This window comes from Ochotona princeps, chromosome 5 (assembly GCF_030435755.1).
Source record: "Ochotona princeps isolate mOchPri1 chromosome 5, mOchPri1.hap1, whole genome shotgun sequence".
Lineage (NCBI taxonomy): Eukaryota > Metazoa > Chordata > Mammalia > Lagomorpha > Ochotonidae > Ochotona > Ochotona princeps.
The window spans coordinates 47,097,035-47,111,587 of NC_080836.1; the positions used below are offsets into that span (position 1 = coordinate 47,097,035).

A 14,553-nucleotide genomic window follows, 5' to 3' on the forward strand; every position below is an offset into this window, starting at 1 on the left:
TATCTATTTTTGGTTCTTTTTACCACAGTAGCCCAAATACTATTAAATTATATTACTTCCTTAATATTTTGATGTTAGAATCTTGATTGAATTTGAACTGTAATACTGCATCAAGGTGGAGGAATCCACCGGGGGGAGGGGAGAGGGAGGGATGGGAGGATTCCCAGAGCCTATGAAACTGTCACATAATGCAAAATAATTAACAATAAAAAAAAATATTTTGATGTTAAATTTTAATAGCACCATTAAATTCAATACCTAATGATGCATGCGTAGACTAAGAACAAGTGATATATAATTCCTAAAATTAAAATCCACAGGATACAAAATGTTGCACTTTGCTAGGTGTCCTGATATGACCATTTCAATCAGGAGAATTATGATATACTGTTCAATATAGCACTATCACTCACCATGAACGCTCACTTACCAGGGTACCTGTACTGAATAGAGTCACAAGTCCAATGAAACACTTGAACCAACCGTTTTCAACTATCTTGCAGCAAGTTTTCCTTAGGTTCTGCCAAATTTTGCCTTTCCTGGAGAGTCTACTGATTTGGCCAAGTGAAGATCTCTGTCTACAACCTGACAAGAATAGAATCAATATGAACCGATATCTAGAAAATTGACTAAAAAATCAATATCTCAAACTTTACAACATGTTCTTCCACAGTTATTTATCTACAGGTTCTAATAAGTGATCTCTGATTAGCAAACACTTGAGTTATTTTTCTCCTGTGACCATGCGATCACTATGGAGTAAAGAAGGAAACAGTCTTAGCACATCAATTCCACTGAGGAATATCCTGAGATTAAAATTTATCCTCCATCCCTCCAGAAAGAAAAAATGTGTCCACATAACATTTGATTGTAACATTTTGGTAAAATACATGAAAATTAACCCAGAAAATGTACTTGACTTGGTGAGCATTCCCGCTTAAAAAACACTCATAAGATGTTAAAGAGCTGAAAGCTAAATTAAGTCAACTGGATTGCTTTGATTTCATTCCTTGGGTGGTAGGGAAGTGGTACTTCTGACTGAAACTAATAAAGGAGGCATCCTGAACTGTGAAGTACTGTTATATGGGGCTGAACTTTACCTCTGGTCAAAAAGATTAGCAAATGATAAGGCTTCAAAATCACATGACAAGCAGGTAAACCATGAGGAGGAGGGGGAGAAGAAGGAGACAGAGGCGGCGGCAATGGCAGAAGAGGAGGAGGAGGTGGGGCAGAAATTGAGCTAATGGAATTTAAGGTCCAACTTTTAGATTTTTCACTTTAGAATTTTGCCTAGTATTACATATTACATCTCTAATCTGAAAAATATGAATGTGATTCTGTTCTTGTCTTAGAGGATGCAGAAGTCCTGAAGATAGACTACTAAGAAAAAATTCTTATTCTGAATAAAGGAATTTGAGTAATCAACAATTACCATTTTGATCTTTTTCTTGTGGTTCTAGGTGGTCAAATCTATAGTCATGTCTTAATCTTACAAAGAAACCAACTTCAAGTATAAGTCAGACATGCAGGTGTCATATAGCTAATGTATCAGACAACTGACTGAAGTCATATACATTCCTAAACATTCACATGGAATATATTAAGTGTTACCAGCACAGATTGTTTTCCTACGAAAAAGTTAGGAAGTGTGTTACAGGTATTTTAAATATTGATCCCAATTTGTTAAGTCTAAATACACTGTATTTCATTTCTAGACACACACAATGTGTTTTTTTGATCCTGACTTAACAATATTTTGTTTTACTCCTAAATCACACTTTTAACAAAATATGAACACAATCTAAGATTACTCAATATTTTTTATAGAATGAAAAGTATGTTTTGGGATTAATGCAGCTTTTATCTAGACTATTCCACTTAGACAATATTAACATTAACTTTATCAATCAAAATCTGAGTTGATTTAATGAAGTATGATAATATCAACAGTATTATTTTAGGATATACTTTTTGGCCAGGTTATCTTTCTAAGATCTCTCTCTCTCTCTCTCTCTCTCTCTCTCTCTCTCACACACACACACACACACACACACACACAAACACACTTACATACACACTAATTTAATTTTTTCCTACAATCTTACAAGGTTTATCCTGGGTTCTTCTGTTGGGTATCTGAATCAAAGAGAATGATTAGTGGTATAAGGGAGGATAACTCAGCCTGGCTGATACCAGTGAATTGTTTTGGCTATTGTAATAGGCCATGGGACACAAGCCCTTTCTGTCTTTTCCTAGGGATTGCTGACATTGTTTGAAGTGTCTATGAGGATGTAGGTGTGTGCCTACATGTGGTGTGTGTATTCATTAGTCCAATGAATAGTAAAAAAAAATCTAAGAACATTATTTAGACTCATGGAAATTTTGTCTGATTTCAGCAATATTTACCAAAGACTTCTTTTTCTTACCATTTTTTAGATGCTTTGCCTTCTCACGTTCATAGCACATTTCTTCTTCCTCAGAGATGGCAATATCCACTGTACTGCATTCAGATGAACTAGATTGCTTTAGTTTCTAAAATGTTAATTCCCATAAAAGTTGTCATTAAAATATTAATATTTCTAACTGTAAGGTAAGTTTATTTCATTTTCAGAAGTAATATATTTAGGTATAGAAAGAACTACATCATGTCTAAAGGAACATTGGCCAATTCCATGGTTGAGCTGAAGTTCCAGAAAATTATTTTAAGGTCATTCCAAGTAAAATAACTGTGACTACAGCAATTATGAGCTGCAATCTAGTCTTACTTGTGAACTATAGGATGGAACTGACAACAAAGTTGTTTAGGTAGAGGAGAAATCACAAGTTTAGAAAAGTGGCCCCAGTCCTACAGAAAGAAACTATGTGGAAAACAACCACTTCTGCTTTTTGCCTCATACTGAAGTTTAAGGCTGGCTAGAAAGAGGTGGCCTTTGTATTTTATGTGTGGTAGTAATGTTAGTGCCATGCTTTTATTTTATCTAAATTAATGTTCTCAAAATGACTTATTTCACCTCACTGAGAAAAAAAGATATTTTAAAACTATCCTTTAAAATCACCAAGATTCCAAAATCTATAACAGCAATGTAATATTTTTCATTCAAAGGCATTTATTTATATGAACTGAATAAAGTGCATGAACTTCACAATATGAAAGTTCTCATCCTATACTCCCTGCTTCCTTATTTTTTCCCAATTTTTATACTACAGCTTATTCTCATTTCATTTCACAACCATAGACTTAACATTCAAGCCATAGCTAATTGAAAGGCCTACTGTTCTTCAGGAGAATGTTCAAAGGCTCTACACAATAATCAAATCCCAGATGCTAATCTCATTCACAGAGAAAACATGGTGCTTATCTTTTTGGGCCTGGCTTATTTCACTAAAAATTATAGTTTCCAATTTCATGCATTTAGTTGAAAAAGACAAGATTGTATTCTTTTAAAGGATGAGCAGTATTCCATTGTGTATATGTGCTACGTTTTCTAGCTGAAGCAAAATCAAGGTAAATGTACTGAAATGTTTGGAAGAAAATCAGTAAATTTCTTTAAAAGGAAGGAAATATCTGTATAGAATTAAAAAGGCAACTGCAATAATTTTGTCATGTATTTTGGTATTATGCGCAGTGTCAATGAAATACACTTGGAGTTCACTTTAGCCTTACATAGTGAACTGTCATTAAGTCATTGTGCCAGAGACACTGAATACCTGCGAACAGACACTTCCCACAATTCCCCTGGATCTTGAGTGGTCTGTGAAGTTTCCCCAATGAGATCCACAGCAGGAAGCTCACAGACTGAGCGGTCTCTGTAGGTTTAGCTCTCCATTAAATTATACTTCCTGCTGAGATCTATGCTGCTTGCACAGCTTGCTCAAATGTACTTCTCAACATCACATATTATCAGCTTATTAATTTGTAAAATTTCAAACTAATTATTTCATAAACTTCTACTATCTATTTAGCATTTTCTACACAATATTGAATTTTGACATATTTTTAAGCTTCTATCTCACAAAAAGGAATTTTAATTCATTTATAGACTAAAAGAGTGAAACTTAAACATCTTAATTAACTTTATCATAGGCACTCCACCAAAGCTAGAAGTGGTAGTTAGGACTAAATGCAGTTTCTGACTGAAATTGCAACCCTGAGTTAACTGTTCCTAAAAAACACTATCAATCAAAAACAAGTGCTCAAGATACTAAACTCTTACCTCTTTGCTGTCTCCATCACCAGACTTCCTCTGAATTTCCTTATTATCTAGATTCTCTATATCTGATTCTCCGGAGGCAATTGGCACCGTTTCTGAGCCACTGGGACTGGGGGTAAGTGACAGCTTCTCGTTTTCAGTCATGGTGTTTCTCTCGGTGCCGTTACTTACTTCCATATCCTTGAGGACATCTTGAGAGTTGCTCAGGTCAGAGAGAGTATGATCAGAGATGTTCTCTGTAACATACACATCATTCACATGGTCCACCACCTCCTTTGCAGCACTTTGTTTTTTGCACAATAGTTTCAGAAATACGCAGCTTATTTTCGCCTTAATCCTTGTTATTGCAAGTTGGAGATTTTTTGCTTCATTGCTCTCTTCAGCTTTCACAGCATTATACGTACCAAATGAGACCACTAATGCCAGAAACAAGTAAATTATCTAAAGGAGGAAGGGAAATGAAACTAAATGAATATTACTTTTTTGTTTCTTTATTTTTTTAAAGATGTCTTTGTAAAATTTATCAGAGATCTGAAAACAGAACATATGAAGAATTATAATGACATTAAACTCTAATTAATTTGTAATTTGTCAGGAAATTGCTGGGGGCGTTCATAACCAGCAGTCACCTTTAGGCTGACTATGTCGTACACAGTATGACTTTTCTCTGTTTTAGAAATGGAAAGATAAAGGCTTATCAAAGGTCAAACCAATTAGACTCAGGTTTGTCTTATTCCAGAGTTTATTTTACTACGGTGTCAGACTGTCTCACAGGAGGTAACAAAATGAAGTGCTGTGCCGGAAGGCAGACTTCACTTCAATTCTACCCTAGGAATGCAAATAGTGATTTTATAGGGATGTCCATGGTTCTGAAGCCATGTCTAATGGTTACTGAAACAGAAAAGCATAAGGGTGGCAGGAGTGCTTGTTGAGTGATTAGTTGATTTTCCATTGTCATTAATTTGGTCAAAGAAAAAGCACTGACAGAGAAATCATTCCTAAAACTTGTATGCTTATTTAAAATCAAGGAAAGTATATATTCTGACCTTCATTATAGTTAAGAAATATGGTCAAGGTCTGTCCTGTTTCTAGAGGATCAGCAATAAACTGTTAAGGCACAGATTTCACATGCTGAGTTGTCTTGTTGGAGATTTGTATGATTGGAAATTCACAACCATGTTATTGGTTACTCATTTAAAGTAATAATTTGAGTACTTTAATAATATTTTGGCATCTTCTCCCCTTTGGATATTAGCATTTTTAAAATTTGAATTACTCATGCTATATATATATAGTGTGTGTATATATATATCTCTTCAAATATTGAGATTTAAAAATAATTGTAGTGACTGTTTATAAAATAAGCATGGAAAAACATCTGAGAATTCACTTATTAAAACATCCTTCAGGGCCTAGAGTGCAACAGCCTAGCGACAAAAAAGTCTTTGCCTTGCAAGCATCAGGATCCCATAATGGTACTGAATCTGGGCCTGCTTCCCATCCAGCTCCCTGCTTGTGGCCTGGGAACACAGTTGGGAATGGCCCAAAGCCTTGGGACCCTGCACTCGCATGGGAGACCTGGAATAAGTTCTAGGCTCCTGGCTTCAGATGGGGGAAGGTCTGACCATTGTGGCCGCGTGGGAAGAGAATCAGCAGATGGAAGATCTTCCTTTCTGTCTCTCCTCCTCTCTGACTTAAAAAAAAATCTTCACAATTTGGACGTATGTGAAGAAGTTAGATTCTTAGACATAAGCCATAGTCTTCTTGGGAGTCACACTGTTAGCATTTGTATCATTCTCAGAAGATGTGGGTCCCCAGCACAGAAACGTGATACCAAATGTAATTAAATTGGTAGTTCTTTTCCCTCTTTCAGTTAAGTATTACGCACAGTAGAAAATAAGGAAAAAACTTTTCGTTAGTATCTTAAGCTTCATGGAACAGGAACCAGGTTTTCCTCTTAATGAGGAAATATGCTGGTATCTTTTTAGTGTTTATGATCTCTTATATCAAATACACACATGCATGTGTATACAGATACATAGTGGGCATTTTATAAGGCTGAAAATGAAGTTCATCTTAAAATGCACTGAGGTTACAGTAAACAAAAACAAACAAAAAACCTTCAGAACATTGCAGAGTACTGCCACTTTGCACAGTGACCTTTGAATTTTTAGAAAATAGCCAATCCCTAGAAGAACTAAAAAGGAAAATTAGGCTACATTAATGGCCAAAGCAATGAAGAATTGGTGTATTCTAATTTGAGCAATAAGAAAGAGAGGAGGGCAGGTAGGGTTAAAGAGTATCTTTCCCTTGGTCGCAGCCAAATTATCAGTTTCAAAACATAGATACTTCTGTTTTCCTTTGAGAGAAAAGGCAAATTCATGTGTGCTAAACATGACACTTAAGTTTCCCCTAAAACTGGTTTTTATCCTCCTCATGGTAAACCACTTACTGAATGAGAATTGAGCTTTCAAATCAAAATCAATTGGCATGAAGGAGAATGGAAGGCCATGATTTATCTAAGTGTCAATTTTCTGATGAGGAATTAGGAATTAAACTTGCATTAGGAATTCAACATGAATAGAGTCATTTTCATGTATAATGCATAAATGCATTAAAGTAAAGCAGAGGGAAGTTCAAAAGTAAAGTAAAAATACTGAAATATTTTACATAAAATATATAATATTAACATAGATGTTAAGTGTGTTAAAAGTATATATAATACCTATGCCACAGTATTTCAGCTTCCTTGCTTTTGAAATCTATGTGTGTGTTATTCTTTCTGTTGTTGCTTTCCTCAAAAGCCACAGACTTTCCTTGTAGAGACAGAATCCTGTAGTCCATTTGGTAAGCTACCATTTCTCTATTATTAGTCACATGGATTAGATTTGGACTGGTGCCATCTCTAGCTCCAAGGAAACAGAGAGTGGCTTCGAAATGGGCCCCTGATTCAGAACTGACGAGAAAATAGAAAAATATGCTGTGGCTTCTAGGAAGGATATTCTCTGTACATATGATTAGGAGACTACTGACTACAGCAGTCATCTTAACAATAGAGAACAACCAGAAAGGAGCACCAAGATGAAGTTGAGATATGAAAAGACCTGTCTCTAATGATTGTATTTGGATGCCAGTATTGTTTCACAAATTAAGATTTTCTCTGATATTTTGAGCTATGTATGCAAATAATATGGTCATTTTTTATACTGCTTTATGCCACTGGGAGTTGAACATGCACTGATGACTGCAAATGACCAGGAGTGGTGAAGTAGTTTTAAATACTGGTTACTGTTTCAAGCTTTAAGATAAAGGAATACTCAGTCATTTCCCTCATGGAGCTAACAATTTAATGTGAAGATTGACAACTGCAGCAATAATTAAATAAAATTCCAATGTGATAAATGAATGATAGGGATATTTTCAAAATGACATAAAAGTATGAAAGAGGACACAAGCTGAATTTAACTTGGTGTTTGTGGTGTTTTTTTTTTTTCAGCCTTTTGGGAAATGTGCTTGATATTTATAACATATGACTAAAAGGCAAATATTGAATATTCCTGTAAGAACTGCCTTCTATCATAAATCATACCTTTTTCTCAGAAGCATTAAAAGCTACTGACTCCGTTCATGCAATACCACTTTGGATATTAAGAAATTTAGATGTGGAAGCTTTCTTAGTAAATACATAAAAACAGACTAATGTTTTCCAGTTTTTGCTGTACAGTTTAATCAAGTGCGGTTTTTAAAATGATCCTGATGACCAGACAATAACAATGAAATCAGAATCCCTGGGACTAAATCCAAGGCATGTTTTAACTAAATCCCCAGGGAATTCTGATGTGCAGGCTATTTTGACAACCGGTGTTACACTTAAGTGCTTCTTAAAATTTAATGTGCACACAGTCACCTGGGGATGTTGTTACAATGTAGATTATGTTTCCTTGGGTCTGAGATGGTATCTGAATGTCTGCGTTTCTAACCAGCTCTGTGGGATGCCAACTCTACTTTAGTCGTAAGGTTATACACTAGTGCTTTTTAGTTGACATATGATGCAAGTCACATGGTCTAATTTAAAATTTTCCATTAGCCACATTAAGATCTTATGAAAATAGGTAAATTAATTTTACTAATGTGTTTAACTACATATGCACAATGAAATATAATAATTATATTTTACTAAGTATTCCATAACAAAATTGCTTCTGAAATTTTTATATCAATTTTCAGGTAACACTACAAATTTAGTATGATTTGACATTTGTAACAGATTCAACCAATCATGTTTCAATGGCAACATCCACATGTGCCTAGGTGATTCCTAAATCACCATATTAGAAACTCTTATTTCAGATGGCAGGATTCTCATAAATTCACATTATGAAAATGCCAGACTATATTATATCAAGTTTTCCAAGGAAAATATGAAAGCAAGAGCTACTTACCAGAAAATTTCCTATCAAGATAACCATGACATAAAACAAAACACACTGAGGTTGGCCTGCTACCTCCATGCAGTCCCATAAGGTTTCTATCCACTCTCCACAGAGAATGCGGAACACATTCATGTAGGAGTGGAAGAAGTCACACATGTGCCAGCGTGGGAGCTCAAAGTCATTGTCTGCATGAGACACATGTTGTTTGTAACTCCTACCAAACAACTTCATGCCAAACACAGAAGAGAAGAAGATGAATGTGAACAACAGTAGAATCACATCTTTTAGGGCCTCCAATGAATTACCAAGTGTCAGCACCACGATCTCGAAAGTGGGCCAGTATTTTCCCAACTTGAAAATTCGTAACTAATGGAACCAAACAAGAAAATAAGCACAAGAAAAACAAGCAGAAAAATCTGGTCAGTGCTTATCATAATGTATAGTACTTATTACAATGTACAGTTAAAATTGTTGTCAGCATTACATATATGCACATAAATAGCCCTGAAAGCAATATTTTGAAGTAGTACAAATATATTATGTGTTATTCTTAATATTCATAGTGTGTCACATATTCTGTAGTTTTGTATGCTAACTGTATTCATAGTCTTTGCGGTCATCATATAACAGTAGACTTTTCTAAAGCCCACAAACCATTTTCCTGTGTACTATGGCTTCTGATTTTCCATTGTATTTGGTTAGCATTCAGGAATCAATAGTAAGATTTTACATGTGCTCATGCAAAATTTAATCATCTGAGATTCAGTCTGTTACTATTTCAATGTAATTTGATTACTTTAGCATATTTTATGCATTTACCTGTCTTGTCTCATCCATAAATTTGGTAATAATAGCTCATATATTTGTCTTATTCATTAGAAAGGTTAGTGTTGATGAATGTTGATGAAGAATCTTCTTTCAAGGAAGAAGCACCAGTGCACTTTTAGAAAGGAAAGATTAGTCTACTGAAATCTTGATCTTTACTATGCTCAGTCAACTTGTTACCAGAATGCAACAACATATTACCTATCAAACAGTAAACATTTCCACAAAATATCATTCTAGTTAATCCAATTTCCTTTTCTAAACCTACACTATAGGCATGCACTGATTTAGAGCTAATAAACTTTTCACATATCCATCTATACACATGCATGTGTGTTAAAAAGTTTGTGCAAAAATTGAATTAAAAGACTATATTGGGGCAGGTGTGATGGTGTAAACATGTCACTCTTCTGCCTGTGCCACCAGCATCCCATATGGGAATCAGCTATGGCCCTTCTGATTATTTGGGGAGTGAACCAGCAGATGGAAGATTTCTCTTTTTCTCTTTGTAAATCTGCATTTCAAATAAAAATAAATCTTTTAAAAATAAAGATTGTCTTATTTTGATTCAAAATCTTAAGTGTTTTGAGTAGATGTTTTATTGTACATATTTTCATCAAAGATCTGAAGATATATGTATGAATTTTACAATAAATTTATAAAAACAATATGTTGACCTACTATTGTTAAGTAAAATTTTCTTACATTTAGAATTATTCACTTGACTCCTGATACAAATATCTAGTCATATATTAGTATTAGACTAGAACACTCTACTAATTTTTCCTTACCAAAGGTTACACTGGCCCTAGTTCTTAGAATTACATTTCTCAAATTTATCTCATATATTAACTTGTTTCACTTAATATTTGGGTCCAACAACAACACTGAAGCCTATCTGTTCTCACTTGGGGGGACCCTAGCTCTTTTATTATGAAGGAGTTCGCTTAGTACTCTCAATTGTCCCAATGGGATAAGTACTACTGTCATCCCCCTTTAGGTCTGAGGAAACTGGGACAAATTTGATCAGTTATAAATTAGGAATTGAATTCTACTTACCATCCTGAATGATTGAAAAAGAGTCATTCCTTCAACATTCGCTAGATAAAGTTCAGCTAATCCAAGGAACACAATTATGCTATCAAAAATGTTCCAGCCTACTTGGAAATATCCATATGGATGCATGGCAATTATTTTAAAAATCATTTCTATTGTAAAAATTGCAATTATAACCTAAATTAAAATAAAACATGTGGATGAGAACAAGATTCCCAAACCTCTATTAAAACATACATACATATAGGATCATAATCCTATTTTTTTCACAATTCACTATACAACTCCTCTGTCAAGATTTAAGATTTAGTTACATGTGGAGTCAGCTTACAATGACAGATTCATATATTTTATTTAACAATCTAATAATGAATATTTTTTCCAGAATTTTCAATTATTTTAGTAAATGCTCTTTGATGAAAACCAAGGAGTATTTCAGGGTGAAATGTTTCCATTTTAAATAGTCACTCATGAGATGTGGAGTCTATGTTACATATTTCCTTTTCAGTTTAAAAAATCATAAAAATGTATTATACACATGCACTCATGCCACTTACACTATAGGTATAAAATATGACATAAATACATGATCCAGAAAGAAAACAGGATAAACCTTTGGAAACTATACTTTAAAAATTGTACTGGTAGAAATAACCAAATTACTATTCTGGTAATAAGTTCCCTGCATTAATACCAAGTGATTAAACAAAAACAATAATGAAAGCAAAGAAAGTTAATACAACATATATTTGTGACAAATGTGACTTTTTAAAAACATAGAATTCTATTTTGTCTTTTGAATTGTATGTGAAAAAGGACAAATGAATTTCAAAATATAAATTGCCAAAATGATAAGATTTGATCTAAGAGAGAGAGGGAGAGAGTGAGAGAGGGAGAGAGGGGGAGAGAGAGACAGAGAAACATACAGGCCAGACTCCATTGTAATCAGGATTCAGAAACCAGGAGCCAGTAAAAATCCGTGCTTTCTCATTTTTACCTCTACCCCTACTTTGATCTTTGGGGCAGTGGTACGAAGAGAATATACATTTGGAAAAGAAAAGACAATGACAAATTTGCACTTAACTGCTAAGTGGATGGCTGGGAGTCATAAATTTGTATGACAGAATTTTTAAGTCCTGCTGTAAAAACATTCAATGATAAGTAGGGACTGGGGGCATGTGCAAAATACCTTTTCTGATAATTATACATTCTGCAATGGATTGAAGTTAGAAAATAAATGAGAAAAACTGACATTATAAACAAAACTAATGTGCAAGGACAGTCTTACCAGGTTTCCAAGGCTGAGAAGTTGGCTGATTCCTTCACTCATTGGATAATGTTCCAAGGCCAAAAAATATATACTTAAAATGATGCACATGGTTAAGAAAAGATCAGTAAATGGGTCTGTTATAACTTTGTGGAAAATCTCTTGCAGTTTTAACCAACAGGGAGAACAATTCCATATCAAGAAAGTTTTAGCAAACTTATACCAGCACAATGGGCATAACTTCTTGGAATTTCTAAGCTCTAAAATGGAAGAACAGCAAAATTAAATGCTATGAAAGCATTTACTCTGATTTTAGAAAAATTTTGAGCTTTGCATGCAAAGAGAGGGATTTGAAACTAGATTTATTTGAAATGAGGAAATGGAAATATTCCATACTAATAAAAACACAGTGATACGAATTTCCCACATTTCATTTAGACAAAAAATTAGGAAAAACAGAACTAACACTCAAGGAGACAAACAAAACTATTCAATACATAATCATTTAGAGTATCCAGGTTATTTTTTTTTTACAAAATAATGCCTTTTAACAATACCAGTTAAATAATTACTAATAACATGTTACAAAGAACAAAGTAGAATTCTACTGAAATATTAATGCATCATGCTCCCATTTGTATTTTAAAGTTACTTGCTAATACCGCAGTATTTTTTAATATTAAAGGAAATTTCTTGTAACATTTTAGTGCCTTTTTGAAATGTTTAAAATATGTTTTTAAATGTCCTTTACTATTCATTCTAATATCCTCTAATACTCCTTAATTTGAGTTATAATTATTTAAGATTCTAAAGATATTACAGAATTTATTTAAAAGTTAATCTTTCATGAATAGACCTTTTCTTAGTGAATATATAAATACTTTTTCCTTACCCTCTTTTTGTCTGAAAGTAGGATCTTCCAATATGTCCAAAGATGTATTCACAGAAGCTGATGATCTTTTCTTCATTTCTATTTGTGTGGTCTGAAAAAGCATTTCATGAGTTAATTCTGTCTTTTCATCTTTGTAGGTTTAACACTATAATGGTGAGTTGTCTAACCTTACTTAAAATTCTAATTCTTTCCTTTAGAAGTGTTTTAAATTTTCATCATTTATCAGTATTTATATTTTAGGCAATATTAAACTGATTTAGGATCACAATAGTCATACCTGAAAAACAAAAATGTACACTTGAAATTCAATAAAAACATACTGTAGAGCCAACTAAAAGAGAAGCAGAAATGAGGCAGTGATATTAAAATATATGTGGGCAAAATTTCTAAATACAGTTTGGATCACTGTGACATGCTGAGTTTGGCAAACATGTCCCTGAGTAATAAAAAAGTATTTCCCTAGTATCTTATATTTTTCCTTAAGAATATGTTAACTTTCTAACTTGACAAACTATATTGATATAGCTAAAATGACTTGCTTTTGTGATGATGGAATAAGTCCTAAATTAAAAACAAGCAATAGGATAGATTTAAAAGCTTTGGCTTGAGTGGAAATGATATAATGACATACAGGAATCACTTATTTTTGTTCCTCGTGCCTCTTGAGTAATGATTTTAGGTGGTTCACTGCTTTGTTGAACTTTGTAACAGGGTTGCAAAAAATCTTACTTTGGAAACGCATCTGAAATGTTTGGACTTTAATATAAATGTTACAAGGTCTATGCAGTCTTAAATGACATAAAAATAGTCAGATGCTTAATCTTTGTGATCAAGGAGCCTGCCATCAATCACAGGTAAAGGAACCCGCAGCAGTCTGGACTTGTCAAGGCAGCAGCATTCGAAAGTGCATCCTGAATAGGGTGTGGGGTGGGCTGGGCTGCAACATTCCCCAGCTCACGTAAGGCCAAATGGAAGGCCAGACTGTGCCAGGCACTGGCCTGAAACCCACTGGCATGTATGAGAACTGAGTCTGGGAGTGGATCAAGTGGAGGAACGTGGGAAACTCCCCTGGCGAGTCATAGATCCCGCTGGTGAAAGTGTGGTCCAGACCTGGGGGTCGGACAAGCTGGGCAAAGTAGCTCCAAAATGTGTAAATTGGTAATGGAATGGAATGTACTGGGGAGTAATGAGCAAACCTTAGCCTACAAGCAAAACTAGAAACCAGCATGGATTACTGGTCATGCCAAGCTAGGCTCTTGCACCTACTGGTCTACTTGAGTCAAGGACACTAAGCCACACTGTCTAAGGCAGAGGCCAGGACAAGTGAGGGACTGAGACAAGCTGAGTCAGAGCAACCACTGGCAGGCGCATGATCTACGGCTAGGAACAGGCCCAGTTGGGGAGGTAAGGGGACACCTTAACTGGGTTGAGGTTCCCACCAAGGGTGCGTATGCTGGAATGGGGGCTGTGTTCTATCTAGGAAACAGTTGTAGTCTCCCAAGGCACTAGTGTGGGCTGGGAATGGACGCACCAGGCCAGGCCAGACCCCAACACCATCTGGTGTCATGGAGAACCAGCGTAGACGTGGGACTGACTAGGCTGGGTCTCAACCCCCTACTGAGCCATGTGTGAGCTGTATGTGGGTATGGACGAGCCATGGCTGGGCTGAAACATCCAACAACAAGAACCAGAATGGGGTGAAAGCCAGCCAGGAAAAGCCACTGTTCCTGCTAGGACATGAGGTGAACTGAGTAGGGTTGGCTCAAGGACCTCCTGGTATGCGCAAAATCTGGCATTGGGAGGGGTTCTGATGGAGGAGCCTGGGCAACTCCTCTGGCAGGACACAGTCCCTGCAGGTAAGCCCAAGAA

At 35.1% G+C, this 14,553-nt stretch overlaps 1 protein-coding gene across 1 annotated transcript in view; it reads right to left on the reverse strand.

Moving 5' to 3' along the window:
• SCN7A (sodium voltage-gated channel alpha subunit 7) overlaps positions 1–14,553 on the reverse strand; it is a 194,166-nt gene that overhangs the window by 48,562 nt on the left and 131,051 nt on the right. Inside the window, 8 exon segments of the mRNA XM_058664241.1 lie at positions 431–585; positions 2,427–2,532; positions 4,215–4,652; positions 8,654–9,010; positions 10,529–10,702; positions 11,814–12,052; positions 12,685–12,775; positions 13,881–13,886. Of these exon segments, the coding sequence (XP_058520224.1) occupies positions 431–585; positions 2,427–2,532; positions 4,215–4,652; positions 8,654–9,010; positions 10,529–10,702; positions 11,814–12,052; positions 12,685–12,775; positions 13,881–13,886 (1,566 nt within the window).